This window comes from Hyperolius riggenbachi, chromosome 9, assembly GCF_040937935.1.
Source record: "Hyperolius riggenbachi isolate aHypRig1 chromosome 9, aHypRig1.pri, whole genome shotgun sequence".
In the NCBI taxonomy this organism is placed as follows: Eukaryota; Metazoa; Chordata; class Amphibia; order Anura; family Hyperoliidae; genus Hyperolius; species Hyperolius riggenbachi.
The window spans coordinates 241,851,733-241,871,109 of NC_090654.1; the positions used below are offsets into that span (position 1 = coordinate 241,851,733).

The following is a 19,377-nucleotide window of genomic DNA, read 5'->3' on the forward strand; positions in this document are numbered from 1 at the left end:
TACAGATTACCTATACTGGGGGGGGGGGGGGCAGGGTACCTAATGCTGCGGGTACAGCCTACCTATACTGGGGGGGACAGGCTACCTAATGCTGGGGGTACAGATTACCTAATGATGGGGGTACAGCCTACCTATACTGGGGGGACAGGCTACCTAATGCTGGGGTACAGAATACAAATTACCTAATGCTGAGGATACAGCCTACCTATACTGGAGGTACAGGCTACCTAATGCTGGGGTACATATTACCTAATGCTGGGGTACAGTCTACCTATACTGGGGGGACAGCAGGGCCGTATCTCTTAAGAGGCACCCGTGGGCCGGTGCCATGGGCGGCCCCTCAGGGGGGGGCGGCCTCCTATATGGTGTGTTATTTAATGTATTTAAAATTTTTCCTCTGGTCCTCTGGAGTGGACCTCTGGATTATTATTTTTTTTTTAAGGGAGGGGGGGAGGGGGGGGGGTTGGGGGCGTGTCTGGTCCAGCCCAGGGTAGCTGCAGCTGGCACCTGCCCTCCCCATCCATGCCTGGCAGTGGTTTAGTCCCGACCTCCTCTTCAGCGGGGCTGAGCCTGTGAGTGTGTGACAGAGCAAACCACTGGCCAATGAACTGCAGGCGGGCAGGGTCGGAAGTGCGACCTGAAGCTGCATAATTCATTTCCTGACAGCTTAGCAGGCAGCTCGTCTAAAATGACTCTGCAAGGGTCCCTGTCTTGCCTGATGTCTGCAGCTTTTCTGCGCAGCGTCAGGTTTTCTCCCTCAATCCCAGCCTCCTGCCTCATCAAGCTCAAGGGGAGAGGGACACTGGCTGCACAAACATCACGGGCACTCTCCATGGTAAGACGACACCTCCTCTCAACTTAATTTGCCTTATCTGCCTGTCACATGTCAGCCCTGATCACACAGTCCAGCATCTCTCTGTCTCTAGTGTGTAACCCTTTCACTGCTGGTGTAAGCTGATTTAGCTAGCTGCAGCACTGATACTACTACCTAAACTGGGGACACCTATATACCTACTATCTAACTGGGGACACCTATATACCTATTATCTAACTGGGGACACCTATATACCTATTACCTAAACTGGGGACACCTATATACCTACTATCTAACTGGGGACACCTATATACCTAGCTACTATCTAACTGGGGACACCTATATACCTACTATCTAACTGGGGACACCTATATACCTACTATCTAACTGGGGACTGCTATATACCTACTATCTAACTGTGGACTGCTATATACCTACTATCTAACTGGGGACACCTATATACCTACTACCTAAACTGGGGACACCTATATACCTACCTACTATCTAACTGGGGACACCTATATACCTACTACCTATACCTAAACTGGGGACACCTATATACCTACTGTCTAACTGGGGACACCTATATACCTACTACCTAAACTGGAGACACCTATATACCTACTATCTAACTGGGGACACCTATATACCTAGCTACTATCTAACTGGGGACACCTATATACCTACTACCTATACCTAAACTGGGGACACCTAAATACCTACTGTCTAACTGGGGACACCTAAATACCTACTGTCTAACTGGGGACACCTATATACCTACTGTCTAACTGGGGACACCTATATACCTACTGTCTAACTGGGGACACCTATATACCTACCTACTATCTAACTGGGGACACCTATATACCTACCTACTATCTAACTGGGGACACCTATATACCTACCTACTATCTAACTGGGGACACCTATATACCTACCTACTATCTAACTGGGGACACCTATATACCTACTATCTAACTGGGGACACCTATGTACCTACTGTCTAACTGGGGACACCTATGTACCTACTGTCTAACTGGGGACACCTATGTACCTACTGTCTAACTGGGGACACCTATGTACCTACTGTCTAACTGGGGACACCTATGTACCTACTGTCTAACTGGGGACACCTATGTACCTACTGTCTAACTGGGGACACCTATGTACCTACTGTCTAACTGGGGACACCTATGTACCTACTGTCTAACTGGGGACACCTATGTACCTACTGTCTAACTGGGGACACCTATGTACCTACTATCTAACTGGGGACACCTATGTACCTACTATCTAACTGGGGACACCTATATACCTAGCTACAATCTAACTGGGGACACCTATAAACCTACTACCTAAACTGGGGACATTTTCTGCTGAAAAACTGCCCACGTTGTGATTATTCTCTGCTGAAATGTTGCACTCATTGGGATTATTCGCTAGTGAAATGTTGCACTCATTGGGATTATTCGCTAGTGAAATGTTGCACTCACTGCGATTATTCTCTGGTGAAATGTTGCCCTCACTGCGATTATTCTCTGGTGAAATGTTGCCCTCACTGCGATTATTCTCTGGTGAAATGTTGCCCTCACTGCGATTATTCTCTGGTGAAATGTTGCCCTCACTGCGATTATTCTCTGGTGAAATGTTGCCCTCACTGCGATTATTCTCTGGTGAAATGTTGCCCTCATTGCGATTATTCTCTGGTGAAATGTTGCCCTCATTGCGATTATTCTCTGGTGAAATGTTGCCCTCATTGCGATTATTCTCTGGTGAAATGTTGCCCTCATTGCGATTATTCTCTGGTGAAATGTTGCCCTCATTGCGATTATTCTCTGCTGAAATGTTGCCCTCATTGCGATTATTCTCTGCTGAAATGTTGCCCTCATTGCGATTATTCTCTGGTGAAATGTTGCCCTCATTGCGGTTATTCTCTGCTGAAATGTTGCCCACATTGCGATTATTTTATGGTGAAACATTGCCGCATTACGATTATTTTATAGTGAAACGCTGCCCCATTACGATTATTTGGCACCTATGGGGGGGACCCCATCCAAATTTTTGCAAGGGGGCCCAGCAGGGGCGTAACTAGAAGTCACTGGGCCCCCCTGCGAAACTTTGGATGGGGCCCCCCTACCCCCTTCACTTTCTGCACAGGTAACCGGAGAACCAATGTTAATCAATTGGCTAGTGCACACTTGAATGTGTTTTCCCCATGCAGATCAGAACAGACCGCAGCAAACCACTGCACACATTTTCTCGATCAATTACATTAGCTCCTGTGATAAAAATTGCATGTTTTCACACATACAGACACACATGGTGTGCAGAAAACACGTACAGAAAACGGACATACAGTGTGCTCCCAGCCTCAGCTTATTACACTCACGCTGTCCATCTCTGATGGAGCAGAACTGGCTCTGCAGACTCCTCCAGCATCACTACAGTACAGAACACTTGGGGAGGGGTAGAGGTTGGTGGCTGGGCGCTGTACACAAGAGCCTGCCATATACTGAATAGGGACTGTCTACAAATCCTTGTACGATTCTTTATCAGTATCTGAGCAGATGCAGTCATTAGAACAATTCCCTGGCTACCTATACTGCGGCCACCTATTTCTGGCTACACCTATCCCTGGCTACCTATACTGCGGCCACCTATTTCTGGCTACACCTATCCCTGGCTACCTGTACTGCGGCCACCTATTTCTGGCTAAACCTATCCCTGGCTACCTATACTGTGGCAACCTACTACTGGCTACACCTATCCCTGGCTACCTATACTGCGGCCACCTACTACTGGCTACACCTATCCCTGGCTACCTATACTGTGGCCACCTACTACTGGCTACATCTATCCCTGGCTACCTATACAGCGGCCACCTACTACTGGCTACACCTATCCCTGGCTACCTATACTATGGCCACCTACTACTGGCTACACCCATCCCTGGCTACCTATGCTGCAGCCACCTACTACTGGCTACACCTATCCCTGGCTACCTATACTATGGCCACCTACTACTGGCTACATCTATCCCTGGCTACCTATACAGCGGCCACCTACTACTGGCTACACCTATCCCTGGCTACCTATACTGCGGCCACCTACTACTGGCTACACCTATCCCTGGCTACCTATACAGCGGCCACCTATTTCTGGCTACACCTATCCCTGGCTACCTATACTGCGACCACCTACTACTGGCTTCATCTATCCCTGGCTACCTATACAGCGGCCACCTATTTCTGGCCACACCTATCCCTGGCTACCTATACAGCGGCCACCAACTACTGGCTACATCTATTCCTGGCTACCTATACAGCGGCCACCAACTACTGGCTACACCTATCCCTGGCTACCTATACAGCGGCCACCTATTTCTGGCCACACCTATCCCTGGCTACCTATACAGCGGCCACCAACTACTGGCTACATCTATTCCTGGCTACCTATACAGCGGCCACCAACTACTGGCTACACCTATCCCTGGCTACCTATACAGCGGCCACCTATTTCTGGCCACACCTATCCCTGGCTACCTATACAGCGGCCACCAACTACTGGCTACATCTATTCCTGGCTACCTATACAGCGGCCACCTATTTCTGGCCACACTTATCCCTGGCTTCACCTATCCCTAGCTACCTATGCTGTGACCACCTATTACTAGCTACACCTATCACGCCATCAGGACTTTTGCAGGAATAGGGTGAGCCTTTTTACAGTTCCCGAGGGAGTGGGGCACCCCACACTGGGGTGGAGGGGCACAAAATGTAATGGAAGGAGGTGGGGCCCTGGTCCAAAAAATTGCATAATACCGTATACCGTCATACTGTGGTATTTTTTTTGACGGTTATCATACCGTGGAATTTCATACCGTTGCAACCCTAGTCACTTTACTCATACCCGGGGAGAAAACATGGCCTTTGACTTTGGGCTGCACTCTTACTAGGAAGTTTTAATTGGTCACACCCACTGTATGTTATGGACACGCCCACTGTATTATGTGGCCACGCCCATTGTTCGCCGCGGCACGCTCTGCGTGCCGCCAACGCCCTCGGGGGGGGGGCGCCATAGGTTTGGGGTGCCTAGGGGAGCCCAAACCCTAAATACAGCCCTGGGGGACAGGCTACCTTATGCTGGGGGTACAGATTACCTATACTATGGGGACAGGCTACCTAATGCTGGGGTACATATTACCTAATGCTGGGGTACAGTCTACCTATACTGAGGGGACAGGCTACCTTATGCTGGGGGTACAGATTACCTATACTATGGGGACAGGCTACCTAATGCTGGGGTACATATTACCTAATGCTGGGGGTACAGCCTACCTATACTGGGGGGACAGATTACCTATACTATGGGGACAGGCTACCTAATGCTGGGGGTACAGATTACCTAATGCTGGGGATACATCCTACCTATACTGGGGTTATTACGACTTTATCTGAAGTTGTCTTTCACTGTTTCTTTGATATATAAATGCTTCAGAAAATAGGACTATCTCTGACCTGGAGAGCTCAGAAAAACTCTTTTGCATAGATAACAGCTGAGGTTTTTTCAACTCTTCCTGTACTGGAAACAATATGAGACTCTTTTCTTTGCTGCTAATGTTCTATTTCTTAGCTGTACTACACATACAATTCATTATATCATAAGTTTATTTTCACTTCCGATTCCCTTTAAAGTTGTCTGCATATTATGATTTGTGTTCAAATCCAGAAAACACATTGCTTCTCCCGTGGATTTGAGGGTGGGACCATGAAAAATCTCATTAAGCCCATGTGGCCATCTGTGCACCCGGACCTGGAGCCTAAATACTGTACATTGTGAAATAAAGAGCCATTTATCCAATTTACATGTGGTCATATGAAGTTCTTTATTACATATGAACGCAAGATATAGAAACCATAGAATTATATTTGCACTTTAACCAGTCCAGGCCCCCCCCCCCCCCTCCCCACCCGCCAACAACCACACATCCAGGTCTCCTGCAATATTAACAGATGCTGTTCTACATTTCCCCCTAGGATACCCTGCAAGGAGTAGAGTTGAGAGAATGGCTGCTGCCCATTGATGGTGGGAAGATCAGCGCTGGCCGCCTCCCTGTGGGGTATCTGCTGTCAGAGTTTCAAAGTCCACATTATTAACTCTTGGCAGGTGTGAGCTTATTTGCTGGGTTCAGCAGCAGCATAAGCCCCCAGCGGAGCCAGAACTGTGCGCTCTATTTGCCACATCAGCCTAGAAGCTTAGAACAACTTCTTTAAATATTTCATATCACTGAGTAATGCTGGAGTGAGATCACCCTTCAACTGCTAGCATCAGGTATAATGCAAGTGATTCCACGCACACAGGAAATGCTTGTGCTACAACAGCCTCTCTATGTCTCTATGTCTCTCTCTACCCCCCTCTCTCTCTATCACCCCCCCCCCCTTTTTTTTCTCTCTTGCTCTCTAGTCTCCCTCTTTCCTTGCCATCCTCTGTCTCATGTAGCCATCAGAGGATGGGTACATGGTGGTCATGAAGGGATGGACATGGTCAGAAACAATGCTCAGGTAGCCCGTGGCATTTAAACAATGCCCAATCGGCACTAAGGGGCCTAAAGTGTGACAAGAAAACATCCCCCACACCATTACACCACCAGCCTGCACAGTGGTAACAAGGCATGATGGATCCATGTTCTCATTCTGTTTATGCCAAATTCTAACTCTATCGATTCGAGACCCATCAGACCAGGCAACATTTTTCCACTCTTCAACTGTCCAATTTTGGTGAGCTCATGCAAATTGGAGCCTTTTTTCCTATTTCTAGTGGAGATGAGTGTTACCCGGTGTGGTCTTCTGCTGTTGTAGCCCATCCGTCTCAATGTTGTGCGTGTTGTGGCTTCACAAATGCTTTGCGGTTGTAACGAGTGGTTATTTCAGTCAACGTTGCTCTTCTATCAGCTTGAATCCGTCGGCCCATTCTCCTCTGACCTCTAGTATCAACAAGGCATTTTCACCCACAGGCCTGCCACATACTGGATGTTTTTCCCTTTTCACACAATTCTTTGTAAACCCTAGAAATGGTTGTGTGTGAAAATCCTAGTAACTGAGCAGATTGTGAAATACTCAGACCTGCCCATCTGGCACCAACAACCATGCCACACTCAAAATTGCTTAAATCACCTTTCTTTCCCATTCTGACATTCAGGTTGGAGTTCAGGAGATTGTTTTGACCAGGACCACACCCTTAAATGCATTGAAGCAACTGCCATATGATTGGATGATCAGATAATTGCATTAATGAGAAATTGAACAGGTGTTCCTAATAATCCTTTAGGTGAGTGTAAATACATGCATTGCCACAGCAGGGAGAAATGGGAGACATGAAAGGGGGTGAATCCCGGGGGGTAGTCATAGGCAAATGCAGGGAGGGATTACAGCTGCCCAGAATCCCCCCTCAGACCAGGGACTTTGCAGTGTCTGGGGACAGGCACAAGTTGAGACACCAGAATATCTGCAGGCATCCTGCAGCTCACAGCACTGCCCCCTTTCTTTCCCTGCTACAGCTGACTTTGGATGTAGCAGCACCGTGTGTACAGAGCATGGAGCAGCTCTGGGAAACTTAGTCAGGTATAAGCACAGCCCTGTGCCCTGCTGTGTGAATGCTGAACTATCCCCTTCATTAGCAATGTCGGCTGTCCTCATTATTATCTGTATCCAAACTGCTCTTGATCGATTCCGCTGTCGGTCGGTCGAACAGGAAATTACATTGTGCACCCAGCATGTATACTGTATTGTGCGTGGTTGAGGGAGACCTTTTCAGGAATCCCCCCCCCTTGAAAATCCTGGGTTTGCTCCTGGAGCAGGGGCGTTCCTACCATTGGGCGCAGGAGGGCGGAGCTCTCCGGGTGATAGACATCCCAGGGGGTGCCACCAAGGCCTCCCACAGAGGCCATGTTGCAGGACGGGGAAAGCAGCAAAGAAGGAGGGGCAGCGGGGACAGAGGCGGGGAGGGAGGCCAGACCCCCACCTCCCTTACCTAGGTCCCCTCCTTCCTGCGCTTCTCCCTCCAGATTATCAGTGGCAAATATGAGCAGGCAGGAGGAGAGGAATGACTCACCTGCTTCCTGCGTTCCAGGTGATGGCGCGAAGCGTCATCGACCACTGTCATGTGACGATGACACTGGTCGATAACGCTGCGCGCCATCGCCTGGAACACTGGAAGCAGGTGAGTCATTCCCCTCCGCCCACTCCTGCCCACTCATATTTGCCGCCGATAATCTGGAGGGTGAAGCACAGGAAGGAAGGGGCCTATGTGAGGGAGGTGGGGGGTCTGTCCCCTCTCCCTGCTGCCCCTCCTTCCAAGCTTTCCCCATACCGGGGACAACTATACTAGCAATACTGGGGGCAACTATACTAGCTATACTGGGGACAACAATACTAGCTATACTGGGGACAACAATACTAGCTATACTGGGGACAACAATACTAGCTATACTGGGGACAACAATACTAGCTATACTGGGGACAACAATACTAGCTATACTGGGGACAACAATACTAGCTATACTGGGGACAACTATACTACCTATACTGGAGGCAACTACACTACCTACCTACACTGGGGGCAACTATACTAGCTATACTGGGGACAACTATACTAGCTATACTGGGGACAAGGACAACTATACTAGCTATACTGGGGACAACTATACTAGCTATACTGGGGACAACTATACTAGCTATACTGGGGACAACTATACTATGTATACTGGGGGCAACTACACTATCTACACTGGGGACAACTATACTAGCTACACTGGGGGCAACTATACTATCTATACTGGGGACAACTATGCTAGCTATCCTGGGGACAACTATACTAGCTATACTGGGAACAACAATACTAGCTATACTGGGGACAACTATACTACCTATACTGGAGGCAACTACACTACCTACCTACACTGGGGGCAACTATACTAGCTATACTGGGGACAACTATACTAGCTATACTGGGGACAACTATACTAGCTATACTGGGGACAACTATACTAGCTATACTGGGGACAACTATACTAGCTATACTGGGGACAACTATACTAGCTTTACTGGGGACAACTATACTAGCTATACTGGGGACAACTATACTAGCTATACTGGGGACAACTATACTAGCTATACTGGGGACAACTACACTACCTACACTGGGGACAACTATACTAGCTACACTGGGGGCAACTATACTATCTATACTGGGGACAACTATACTACCTACACCGAGGGCCACTATACCACCTACATCGGGGGCAACTATACCACCTACACTTGGGGCAACTATAATGCCTATACTGGGGGCAACTATAGTAGCTACCTAAACTGGGGGCAACTTTACTACCTATTTAGGCCAACTTTACGGGGGCAACTATGCTACCTATACTGGGGCAACTATACCTGGCATTACCCGCCATGGCGCGCTTAGCATGCCACACTCGCTCCTTTCCTTTTTTTTTGGGGGGGGGGGGGGGGGGTCTTTTAATACCCAGCACCAGGTGTCAAATGCCCTAGGTATGCCACTGCCCTGTAGGTTAAGGGAGATGTATAATAGGTGAGAAGTCTGTGGACATTTTTAAGTTTATAGTTAATTTATGCTCTCCTCAGTCTGTGGCATGCTGTGACATAGTGTGTAGTGCAAAACTGCACCTTTCCTAAATAGTTGGAAGCAATAAGTGTACCACTTCTAAACTCTCTACGGGAAGGTACAGCGCCACCTGCCACACCTGCAAGCGCCGCACACATAGAAGCTATGGCTGGCAGGTGGTAAATCCCTCCCTACCCTCATTAAAGGAACTTCTTTGAATCTATTGTTGGATGCTGATGGCACAGAGCCAGACTGGGTCAGGTTACCGGCCTTATTAACAGTTGCTGTATTTCACTAATACCGACAAATCCTTTATTTAATCGTGGCTGCAGCTTAATTTTGTACAATTCCTGGTAGAGCACCAAAAACATTAAAACTGCCTGTAGTGTTACAACCTGGACAAAGCATACATTTTGAAAGCCTATTTTGCAAACGCGGCAATCGTGATCGCCAGAAGAATTCCAGATATCCTGCAGAAATAATGGCACTTTTCGTACAATAATTTATAACAAGTGAAGTGATGATCAGTTTACATGCATGCCGCTTGCACAGTTCGTAAAAATTGTAACTGCTCATGAAGAGATGCACGTCTGTGGCCATGCATGCACAGTGGCTGGTAGTGTTGGGCGAACAATGTTCGCCACTGTTCGGGTTCTGCAGAACATCACCCTGTTCAGGTGATGTTCGAGTTCGGCCGAACACCTAATGGTGTTCGGCCAAACTGTTCGGGTTCGCCCGAACTGCTCAATGGCCGGCTGAACAGGGCCCCTGTTCGGCCGAACATGGCCCTGTTCGGCCGAATACGGCCCGCCTATGGGGTCGCAGGCATAAGGGGGGAGCATGCCCCGATCGCGGGGGGGGTCGGAAATTCCCCCCACCCCCTCCGCTAGCGCTCCCCCCTCTGCCCGCTTCCCCACAAAAAAAGTTTAATGCAAGTTAAATAGTACCGGTGGCTGGCAGTGGAGTGAGGAGGAGGAGTCCGAGTAGGAGAGTGACGCGTTGAGGCCGGGCAGCGGGCGGTTCAGCGGTAGTACCCTTGTGGTACTTCCGCCCTTTCTCTGACCTCACGTCCACTACGTGATGACGCATACGAGGGTACGCGTGACGCGTACCCTCGTATGCAGAGGACGTGAGGTCAGAGAAAGGGCGGAAGTACCACAAGGGTACTACCGCTGAACCGCCCGCTGCCCGGCCTCAACGCGTCACTCTCCTACTCGGACTCCTCCTCCTCACTCCACTGCCAGCCACCGGTACTATTTAACTTGCATTAAACCTTTTTTTATGGGGAAGCGGGCAGAGGGGGGAGCGCTAGCGGAGGGGTTGGGGGGAATTTCCGACCCCCCCCCCGCGATCGGGGCATGCTCCCCCCTTATGCCTGCGACCCCATAGGGCCCCCAAAATGGGCATGTTGGGGGGTCCCATTGACTTCCATTGAGTTCGGGGTTCGGGCCGAACATGCCGAACATCTGGCCCATGTTCGGCCTGTTCGGCCCGAGCCCGAACATCCAGGTGTTCGCCCAACACTAGTGGCTGGTCGACTGGCTGAGTTGGCCAGCTTTCTGAGGGGTACAGTCAATGGCGTAACTACAAATCTAGAGGTCCCCCAGCAAAACTTTAATGGGGCCTCCCCAATGTTCACACCCCTTCTCTTGCCTCCCCTTGGTGCCCTTCAAGACCTTCAGGCCCATCTCACAAGGCATACAGATACAGGTTCCATGGAAAACAGCTCCCAGATAATGCGTTTCTGGGTATAGGCCGGTGCCAAGCCTTGGCTGGATTGCTCTAATGGTCCAGGTACAACCAAAGTAAGAGAGGAGGCGGCACACCAGTGGCTGCAAAAAGTTGCTACATGTTATGGACACGCAGGACCTTCATCATGTGTGTAACAGCGACATGACACAAAATCAATGCAGATGTAGGTGGCCAGTGCACTGCCCCACCTGGGCTGAACAACTGCGCCACCCATCACAATGTCCACCCTTAGAGCAAAACACATGAATGCAAAATTATGTAAATCAACAAACTGCATTAAATGATTGCACTGATAATTACCCTGGACCATGTTGTTCCAGGGTAATTATTTATCAGTGCAGTCAATTTTAGCTTACAGATTGCTGTGTGGTAGCCTATTTAGGAGTGCCCAGAATCACGGTCAGTTATGCGTTTTGTATTAGTTGATAGCCTAGTGGAGTGCCATTGACTGTCCATGGACTTGTGTGCATTTAATGCAGTTTGTTGATTCACATAATTTTGCATGCATGCAATACAAGCAACTTTTTACAGTCAGTGGTGTGCCGCCCTATCTCACAACAGTCATAAAACAAGTGTAGGGACATCAGGATCTTCATACCTATAACAAGCGTAGCCACAAAAACACCTGATCTGAAGTATAGTCCCCTGTATCGGAGGAAGGGAAGGTTAGTAGTTAGGGCCCCCACAGCTATGGGCCCTCTGCGAACGCAGGTGCTGCTCCCTCTAGTTATGCCCCTGGGAACAGCAGCAGAAGGGAGAGCAGTGCAGAATAACAGGGAGGACCAGGAGAACTATAAGGGGCTAGAAGAAGCCCTAGGTTAGTTAAAGTGGGGTAAACTAGGTAAATGAAAAGTGGTGATTAGTAGCTGCTAGTCAAGTCATTGGTCTGCGGTCTAAGGAACTTAATTTTGGAGCTGAAGCAATGGGCACTTATTGGCTATCCTATAGACCGCAAAGTCAATTATGGCTATGGAGAGGCAAGGAGGCTTTTTTATTAAAGCGGAATGAAACCCAGCATTTCTCCTTTGCTCTAATAGATTATTTACAGCATATTATATACAAGTACAACCAGCATTTTTTTTTTACCCGAGCTTTGGTTTAGGTTCACTATCACTTTTAGGAATTGGCACTGAGCAGGTTCTGTTGGTCTGTTGAGGCTGGGTTAGTGGTCAGCAGCAGTTTCGCCTGTAGGATAGTGTTAGGTGTATGGGGAAGGACGTTCATCTAGCAGCAGGGAGAGTTTAGTTACTGTTAAGATAGCCATTAACCGTACACTCTCCCGTTAAGGTGCCTATTAACAATACAATCTCCTGAGTGATTGACTGTCCAATCCAATCAGAGACGGTCATTCTGGACCACCAATGGAGTAAAAAATAATAAGCAATCCAATCAGACTAATAGAATCTAAAATTCAAATCGACAGAACAATCAATATAACCATCACTTTTAGCCATTTTGGTATAAAAGTACCCCTATAAGGGTTAGCGCTAGGCACAGTTGCAGGGCAGTTTCTGGGCTAAATTTCTCCCAGGGTAAAGGTGTAAAAATTGTCCCCCTTCCCCTGTGGGCTTGAGATTGTTATTTATGTATAGCTATTCCCAGTGTAGGTTAGCCAGCCACAGGTTCCCCAGTATAGGTTAGCCAGCCATAGGTGCTCCACTACAGTTTAGCCAGCTACAGGTGCCTCAGTATAGGTTAGCCATCCATGGGTGCCCCAGTATAGTTTAGCCAGCTACAGGTGTCTCAGTGTAGATTAGCCAGCCATGGGTGCCCCAGTATAGGTTAGCCAGCCAACTGTTCCCCTGTATAGGTTAGCCAACCATAGGTGCCCCAGTATAGTTTAGCCAGATACAGGTGCCCCAGCATAGGTTAGCCAGCTACAGGTTCCCCAGTATAGGTTTTCCAGTCATAGGTGCTCCAGTATAGTTTAGCCATCCATAGGTTAGTTAGTAGGTAAACTACTTCCTGTGATCAACGCTGTACACAGAGCTGCCCGGCGGTGCGTGAACATGCCTGGAGCCCGGAAGGTGAGTTATTACCCACTGCCCCACATTTCTTCAATGGAGGGGGGAGCACGAAGGGGGCCCCAGAAGAAGGAGGGAGAAGTTAAGCCCCTCTGCCCGCGGCTGAGTCCCATTGTGCCACTGCTTCCCCTCCTTCACTTCACCCCCCTCCCTCTCTGCACCCCGTGCGGACAGCCCCCCCCCCCACCTCCCCCTAGAAACGGGGCTACACAGCTGTATGAAAGTTAGTGTTAAGCGTATCAGTAACAGGGTGAGTGTTAGACATAGTGGTGTTAGATATATTGATTAGTGTTAGGTCGGTTGGTGTTCGGTGTATGGTGGGAGGGTTAAGGTGGCCATACATCAGGCCACTTGGCGGCCGATCGACCATCAGATTTGATTATTATAATCTGATGAAAATTGGTCCCGCCAAAATCGACGATGCGACTGATTTCGGACCAAATTTGGTTGCATATATCGATCGGACATGCTGCAAGGTGATCGGGTGCGTGGCGGTGCGTTACCAGGGCGTGCGTAAAATGTGCCCTTCCAGTGCCCCGTGTAGTATACTTTACCTTATGGCATCCGCCCTGGCTCCACGCTCTGTTTTCTCTGCAGATACACGTGCCCCGTATATGTGGGCGCATGTGTGACATGACAGTACATCAGCAACCACGTAGGGCGTGTGTATGTGCATGAAGGTCGGAGCATGGAGACACCGACAGGTAGAGTATACTGCACTGGGCACAAAGCCAATTCCCAGGAGATTTGATGCTGAAATCAATCAGGAATTGGCCTGTGGTGTGCGGGCAGCCAACAGATCTCTCTACGATCAGAGAGAGATCTGTCTCTTGGTCGATCTACCCACACATCGTCTGATGTATGGGCAACTTTAGTGGTAGAGGATAGGGTATGGTGAGGTTAATCAGATACTGTAGGGGGACCCCAACCAAACAAAGTGTTGGCACCGCATGCGCGCACGCACGCACACACGCACGCACGCACACACTGCCACTTCTTTTAGGTGAAGAATCCATTTGGATACCCATTTTAGGGTAATTACAGTAGGTAAGCAAAACACTGAACAATATTCAGATCAACCTTTTCCAAATAAAGCAAACTAATTTTGAAAAAATGGCGTTCAAGGAAAAGATAAGTAACCTATTACTAATAGTTGGTTCTCTTGAACTAGCAGCAGAAGAGAAGTTATTACTGTGGATTAATGGGAGGATGAGATGTGACTGTACAGCGTGTGGTGCAGCAGGTGCTCATACACCCAAGTGCAAAGCATATGCAGAGAATGTGTCGTAAGAAACAACAAAAGGGGGGAATAGATGGGGGCTCTCTCCAATAAGGATCTGCGTTTCAGAGGTGGGAGACAAACCAATAAGTAACTGCTGGGGGCTTAGCTAGAGTGACGGTGACGTCAGGCCCTCAGGACAGCCCCGCTGGGATTGGCTCTTCAGCTGAGCACTGACAGGCAGCAATTACCAGTCGTGCAGCAGCAGAGCTGTCCTGAGCCTGGGAGTCCCAGCACATCAGTGAGCAGGCAAGGCAGCAGCAGCACACTATGCAGGGGAGACATCGGCACAAGCTCACTGCAAGCAGACTCACAGCACAGCCTCAGCCACTTTAGCCTGTCCCCTTTACAGATCAGCGGGCACACGTGTGCAAGCCGGTGTCCCCATCATCCCAGTGACCCTGCTTCCTCCATGGAGCACCTGCTATAGCTTCTCCTCCAGTGTTCCTCAGGTGTGTCAGTGCCTGCCTGCCTCCATGCTACTCTGGGCACCTCCAGCAGCACATGGCATGCATCCTCTATGCAAGGAGTGGAGCTGTCATGAGTTGATGATGGGAAGATCACATGGAAAATGGCATTTGCACGTCCTCGTCTCTGCTGCTCTCGCTGCTACTGATGGATCTGCCTAGGCAGCAGTCAGTCCGGTTGGGTATCAGACTGCAGCCGTGATGGGACACTGAGGGGAGTGGTGCCCAGACGCTGAGTTCCCTGCAAAAGGTGCCCTTCTGAGTCCCCGAAACCTTGCATTGCTTTGCTTTCTTTGACCTTTTTTCTTTTGAATCCTGCGTTGGACAGAATAAACGCAGAGAGGAGAGATCTCAGAATTGCCTGCTGACAGCGCAACCTCATCAGGATGAAGGGATAACCGCGTTATATCGTACCGCTCAGGGAGCTGGATTATCTCACCCCTAACTATGGCTTGCGAGAATTCCTCCGAATCGGGCGCCCCGGAGAGGAAGAACCCCAGCCTGCTGGAGCTGGGGGCTCTGTGCCTGGACTCCGACATCATATTTGGATTTACCAGTCATCTCCTGCGGAGGCGAGGCAAGGTGAGTCCCCGGAGTGGCCAGGAGCACAGAGGGCATCCTGCACACCTGGCCTGCATTCTCTATAGAACGGTCTGATGTTAGGGGGGGGGGGGGGGGGCAAAGTTTGCAGCACCCACTTGGGTCATGTTGGATTGATGGTGGTGGTGTGGGTTTTTGGGGGTCTTAAGTTAGTGAAGTATACATACTGTTAGTGCAACTGATCTTCAGTTAATCTTGGTCAGGCTATATTTGTTTATTGCACGTTGCTACAGCCACACAGTTGACCTGTAGGTGGTCGCACCGTTATGTTCCATTATGACCCAGGCAATGTACGCATAAGCAGACATTGGATAAGCAGGACGTGTTTTCTGGATTACTGGTGGTCTAGTGTCCCGCAGCTTAGAGCGAATGGAACCCCTAGCAGTGTTGTTTTATTACTAGCACTAATTAATTATACAGGTCTTGGTGCTAATTAGATGCAGTTATGGCACTGATTATGTAAAAGCAGCCACGGAACAGGCATAACTTATATGCCCCCCCCCCCCCCCCCCCCCCCCCTTTAAATCCCTCCGCAGGCTGTGCAGCAACCATATCGCACACTGGGTGGGGAAGCCCGGGTGTAGCGAGTCGCTGCTGATAGCTTTCAGCACCGCGGACAGCAGCACAGGGAACTCCCAGCCTATAATAAACGTGCTCTGCCTGATCCCAGCGCTGCTCCCCTGCACTGTCCCCTTATTCCCCCTCAGCCCAGCCGGCAGCTCCAGGTTCACATGAGGCTCCCTTTGTTGCTGCTTCTGACAGATTCTCTGCATATGTTCTGTACTTGTGCCTCTGAACACCTGCTGCATTATACAGTTCACAGAATATTCCATTCTCTCTCTTTTTTATGCACTGCTAGTTTCAGTATGATTTCAGCACCACTGTGGAACTGCAAACTGCAACATTGTTTCAACAAAGGATTTTTGGAGTATGATGTATCAATACACGTGAATGTGGCCGGCTGGTAAGCTTACACAATAGATTAATAGGTTATAGTAGAGCAGCAGCCTCTGTGCTGAATATACTGCTGTCTGGCAGTGGTTTATATGTGTCTTGGTGGCCAGTATAGGATTCTGAGCAGTGTACCATGTGTGCTAGGAAACTGGATCACATAAAGTGAATCTTACATAGGTAGTCGCTTAGTACAAAAGGAGCACTAGGTGTGGCAGTGGAACTACAAATCCCAACTTTGCCAAAGCACAGAAGTTATGTGGGGTCTTCCAAGTATAGAAGTGAGGAAAATGTGTCTAGATTTAAAATTATAAATGTGTGTGTGTGTTTGCACCCCCCCCCCCCCCAATAAAAAAAAATGATATCTGGATTATGGGTGGGTCCTGGTGGACTGACTCACCCACTAGTAATAAACCATTATGTGATTTGCCTATTCAGGCAGCAAGTTTATCCACTTGTCAGATCTTGTTCTAGTTTAACCACCTGGGAGTCTCACTCTGACTGCTGCAGTATGTGGAACCTCACGCCCTCTGCTGCATAGTCTGACAAAGCGCTACAGAAAGGACCTCTTTATATAGCTGGTGGGCGTATCTAGGAAGTCAAGAACAGCTATCTAGTCAGAGGGTCCTCCAAGGGATATGAGAGGGCAATGTGTGATTTAGAATCAGCTGACCAACATCTACCCCCCCCCCCCCCCCCCCCCATATTATATTCCTTGCTTGGATGAATTGACATTGTAAGGATGCACTATTGCCCGGGGAGGGGGTATATAGTGAGGGGTATAGCTGTACAGGGAGGCAGCTGTAGCTATCTCTGTGTTAATGTACTGACTTGCATTATACCTGATGAAGGGTGATCTCACTCCAGCATTACTCAATGATATAAAATATTTAAAGAAGTTGTTCCAGGCTGATGTGGCAAGCAGAGCGCACAACTCGGGCTCTGGGGAGCCTTGATAGGCTCACACCTGCCAAGAGTTAATAAGAATGTGGACTTTGAAACTCTGACAGCAGATACCCCACAGGGAGATGGCCAGGGCTGACCCCCCCCCCCCCCCCACGCTATCAGCCACGCTCTCAAGTCTTGCTTTCTGCGGGGCATGCTAGGGGCTGCTGTAGAGCAGCACTTGTTAATATTGCAGGGAACACAGTGAGGATGATCTCAGATATAACACTGTCATCATGTCCACATCACTGATGAGTACTGAGGAGCTGCCACTCCCACTATAGGCGGGATGGAGAGCTATGGCTCCAGGGGCATAACTATAGGGGTGCAGCCTCTGCAACCACAGGGATGCCCAGAGCTGTGGGGTCCCTCTACTACTAACCTTACCTTCCACCCATATAGGGGACCATCCTTCTGATCACTTGTGTTTGTGGCTGCACCATCCTGATGGTCACACTTGTTTTATGACCTATGACCCTTGTAAGATGCTACGCCACTGGTGAGAATATGGGGGGGGCTATTGAAGTATTGCTGGGGAGCATGGATTGTACTTACACCACTGTAGAGCTCTATAGGTTTTATGTGTGTGCTGTAAAGCAACAGTTCTGGATGCACATGTGGACACAAAGGCAGGGGCGTAGCAATAGGGGTTGCAGAGGTAGCCACCACATCAGGGCCATTGGGCCAGAGGGCCGGCCCCCGAAGGGCCCTCTCTCAACTACTGTATTAGCTCTCTATTGGTCCTGTGCTCATAATAATCACTTCTATAGATACTTTGAATAGTAGTCATTATTAACAAACTGTTCCCCATCCCCTTCTTGCACCTCTGACACTGTAGTTGCCATTGGCAGGTTTTGGTGCTCCGTATCAATTGCTATATATAGAGTGCTTGGGGGCCCCATTGTAAAACTTGCATCGGGGCCCACAGCTCCTTAGCTACGCCACTGCACAAAGGGAAGATTTCCATGTGCCCAACCCTCCCAAGGAACTAACTACTAGATTTGTAGATCGATCATGATCAATTAATCACTGTTGAGTTAAAAAGACAATCCTATATATGAAGTTAGTCATTTACTGTTGTCACGATGCATGCATGCAATCACAAATGGCTAAAGATGAAATGGGGCCCTAGACAAGATAGCAGTTTTTGCTCACCGCTGATGATCACCTGGATTTTTGTTTAGTAAGATTTGGTGGGGGCTAACAGCATCTACCAGGCCCCTAGACTCTCTCCAGGCCCTAGGCAACTGCCTAGAATTACCTCGTGGATTGTGGATGATTCTGCTCTACATGGAATATTTGTGATGGTGAAGGTAGACTAGCAGCCTTCCCACTGCGGAAGGTGTGTGTGTGTGTGTGTGTGTGTGTGTGTGTGTGTGTGTGTGTGGTGTGTGTGGTGCGTATGGTGTGTGTGTGGTGTGTGTGTGTGTGGTGTGTGTGTGACCAATGCCCATCTTTTGTGTGTGTGTGTGTGTAACCAATGCCCATCTTTTGTGTGTGTGTGTGTAACCAATGCCCATCTTTTGTGTGTGTGTGTGTGTGTGTGTAAGTAATCAATGCCCATCTTTTGTGTGTGTGTGTGTAACCAATGCCCATCTTTTGTGTGTGTGTGTGTAACCAATGCCCATCTTTTGTGTGTGTGTGTGTAACCAATGCCCATCTTTTGTGTGTGTGTGTGTGTGTGTAAGTAACCAATGCCCATCTTTTGTGTGTGTGTGTGTAACCAATGCCCATCTTTTGTGTGTGTGTGTGTGTGTGTGTGTGTAAGTAATCAATGCCCATCTTTTACACTGATGTGAGTGCAGTAAAGTGAAATCTGATTTGTTGCTCTACAGAGGCAAACTGAAGGCAATATGAAGCCCCAGGTGAGAGAGTAGTTTAGACTGCCCAGTGCCATCTGGTAAGTCCAGACAG

General features: G+C 48.9%; 1 protein-coding gene across 2 annotated transcripts in view; it reads left to right on the top strand.

The window, feature by feature from the left end:
• The first annotated feature begins 14,801 nt into the window (after window positions 1–14,801).
• Window positions 14,802–19,377, top strand: part of KIF26A (kinesin family member 26A) — a 244,091-nt gene continuing 239,515 nt past the window's right edge. For both annotated transcript variants that reach the window (XM_068254227.1, XM_068254229.1), the window contains exon 1: window positions 14,802–15,549. In XM_068254227.1, the coding sequence (XP_068110328.1) occupies window positions 15,415–15,549 (135 nt within the window). In that variant the 5' untranslated portion in view covers window positions 14,802–15,414. The remainder of the gene's footprint in view (window positions 15,550–19,377) is intronic.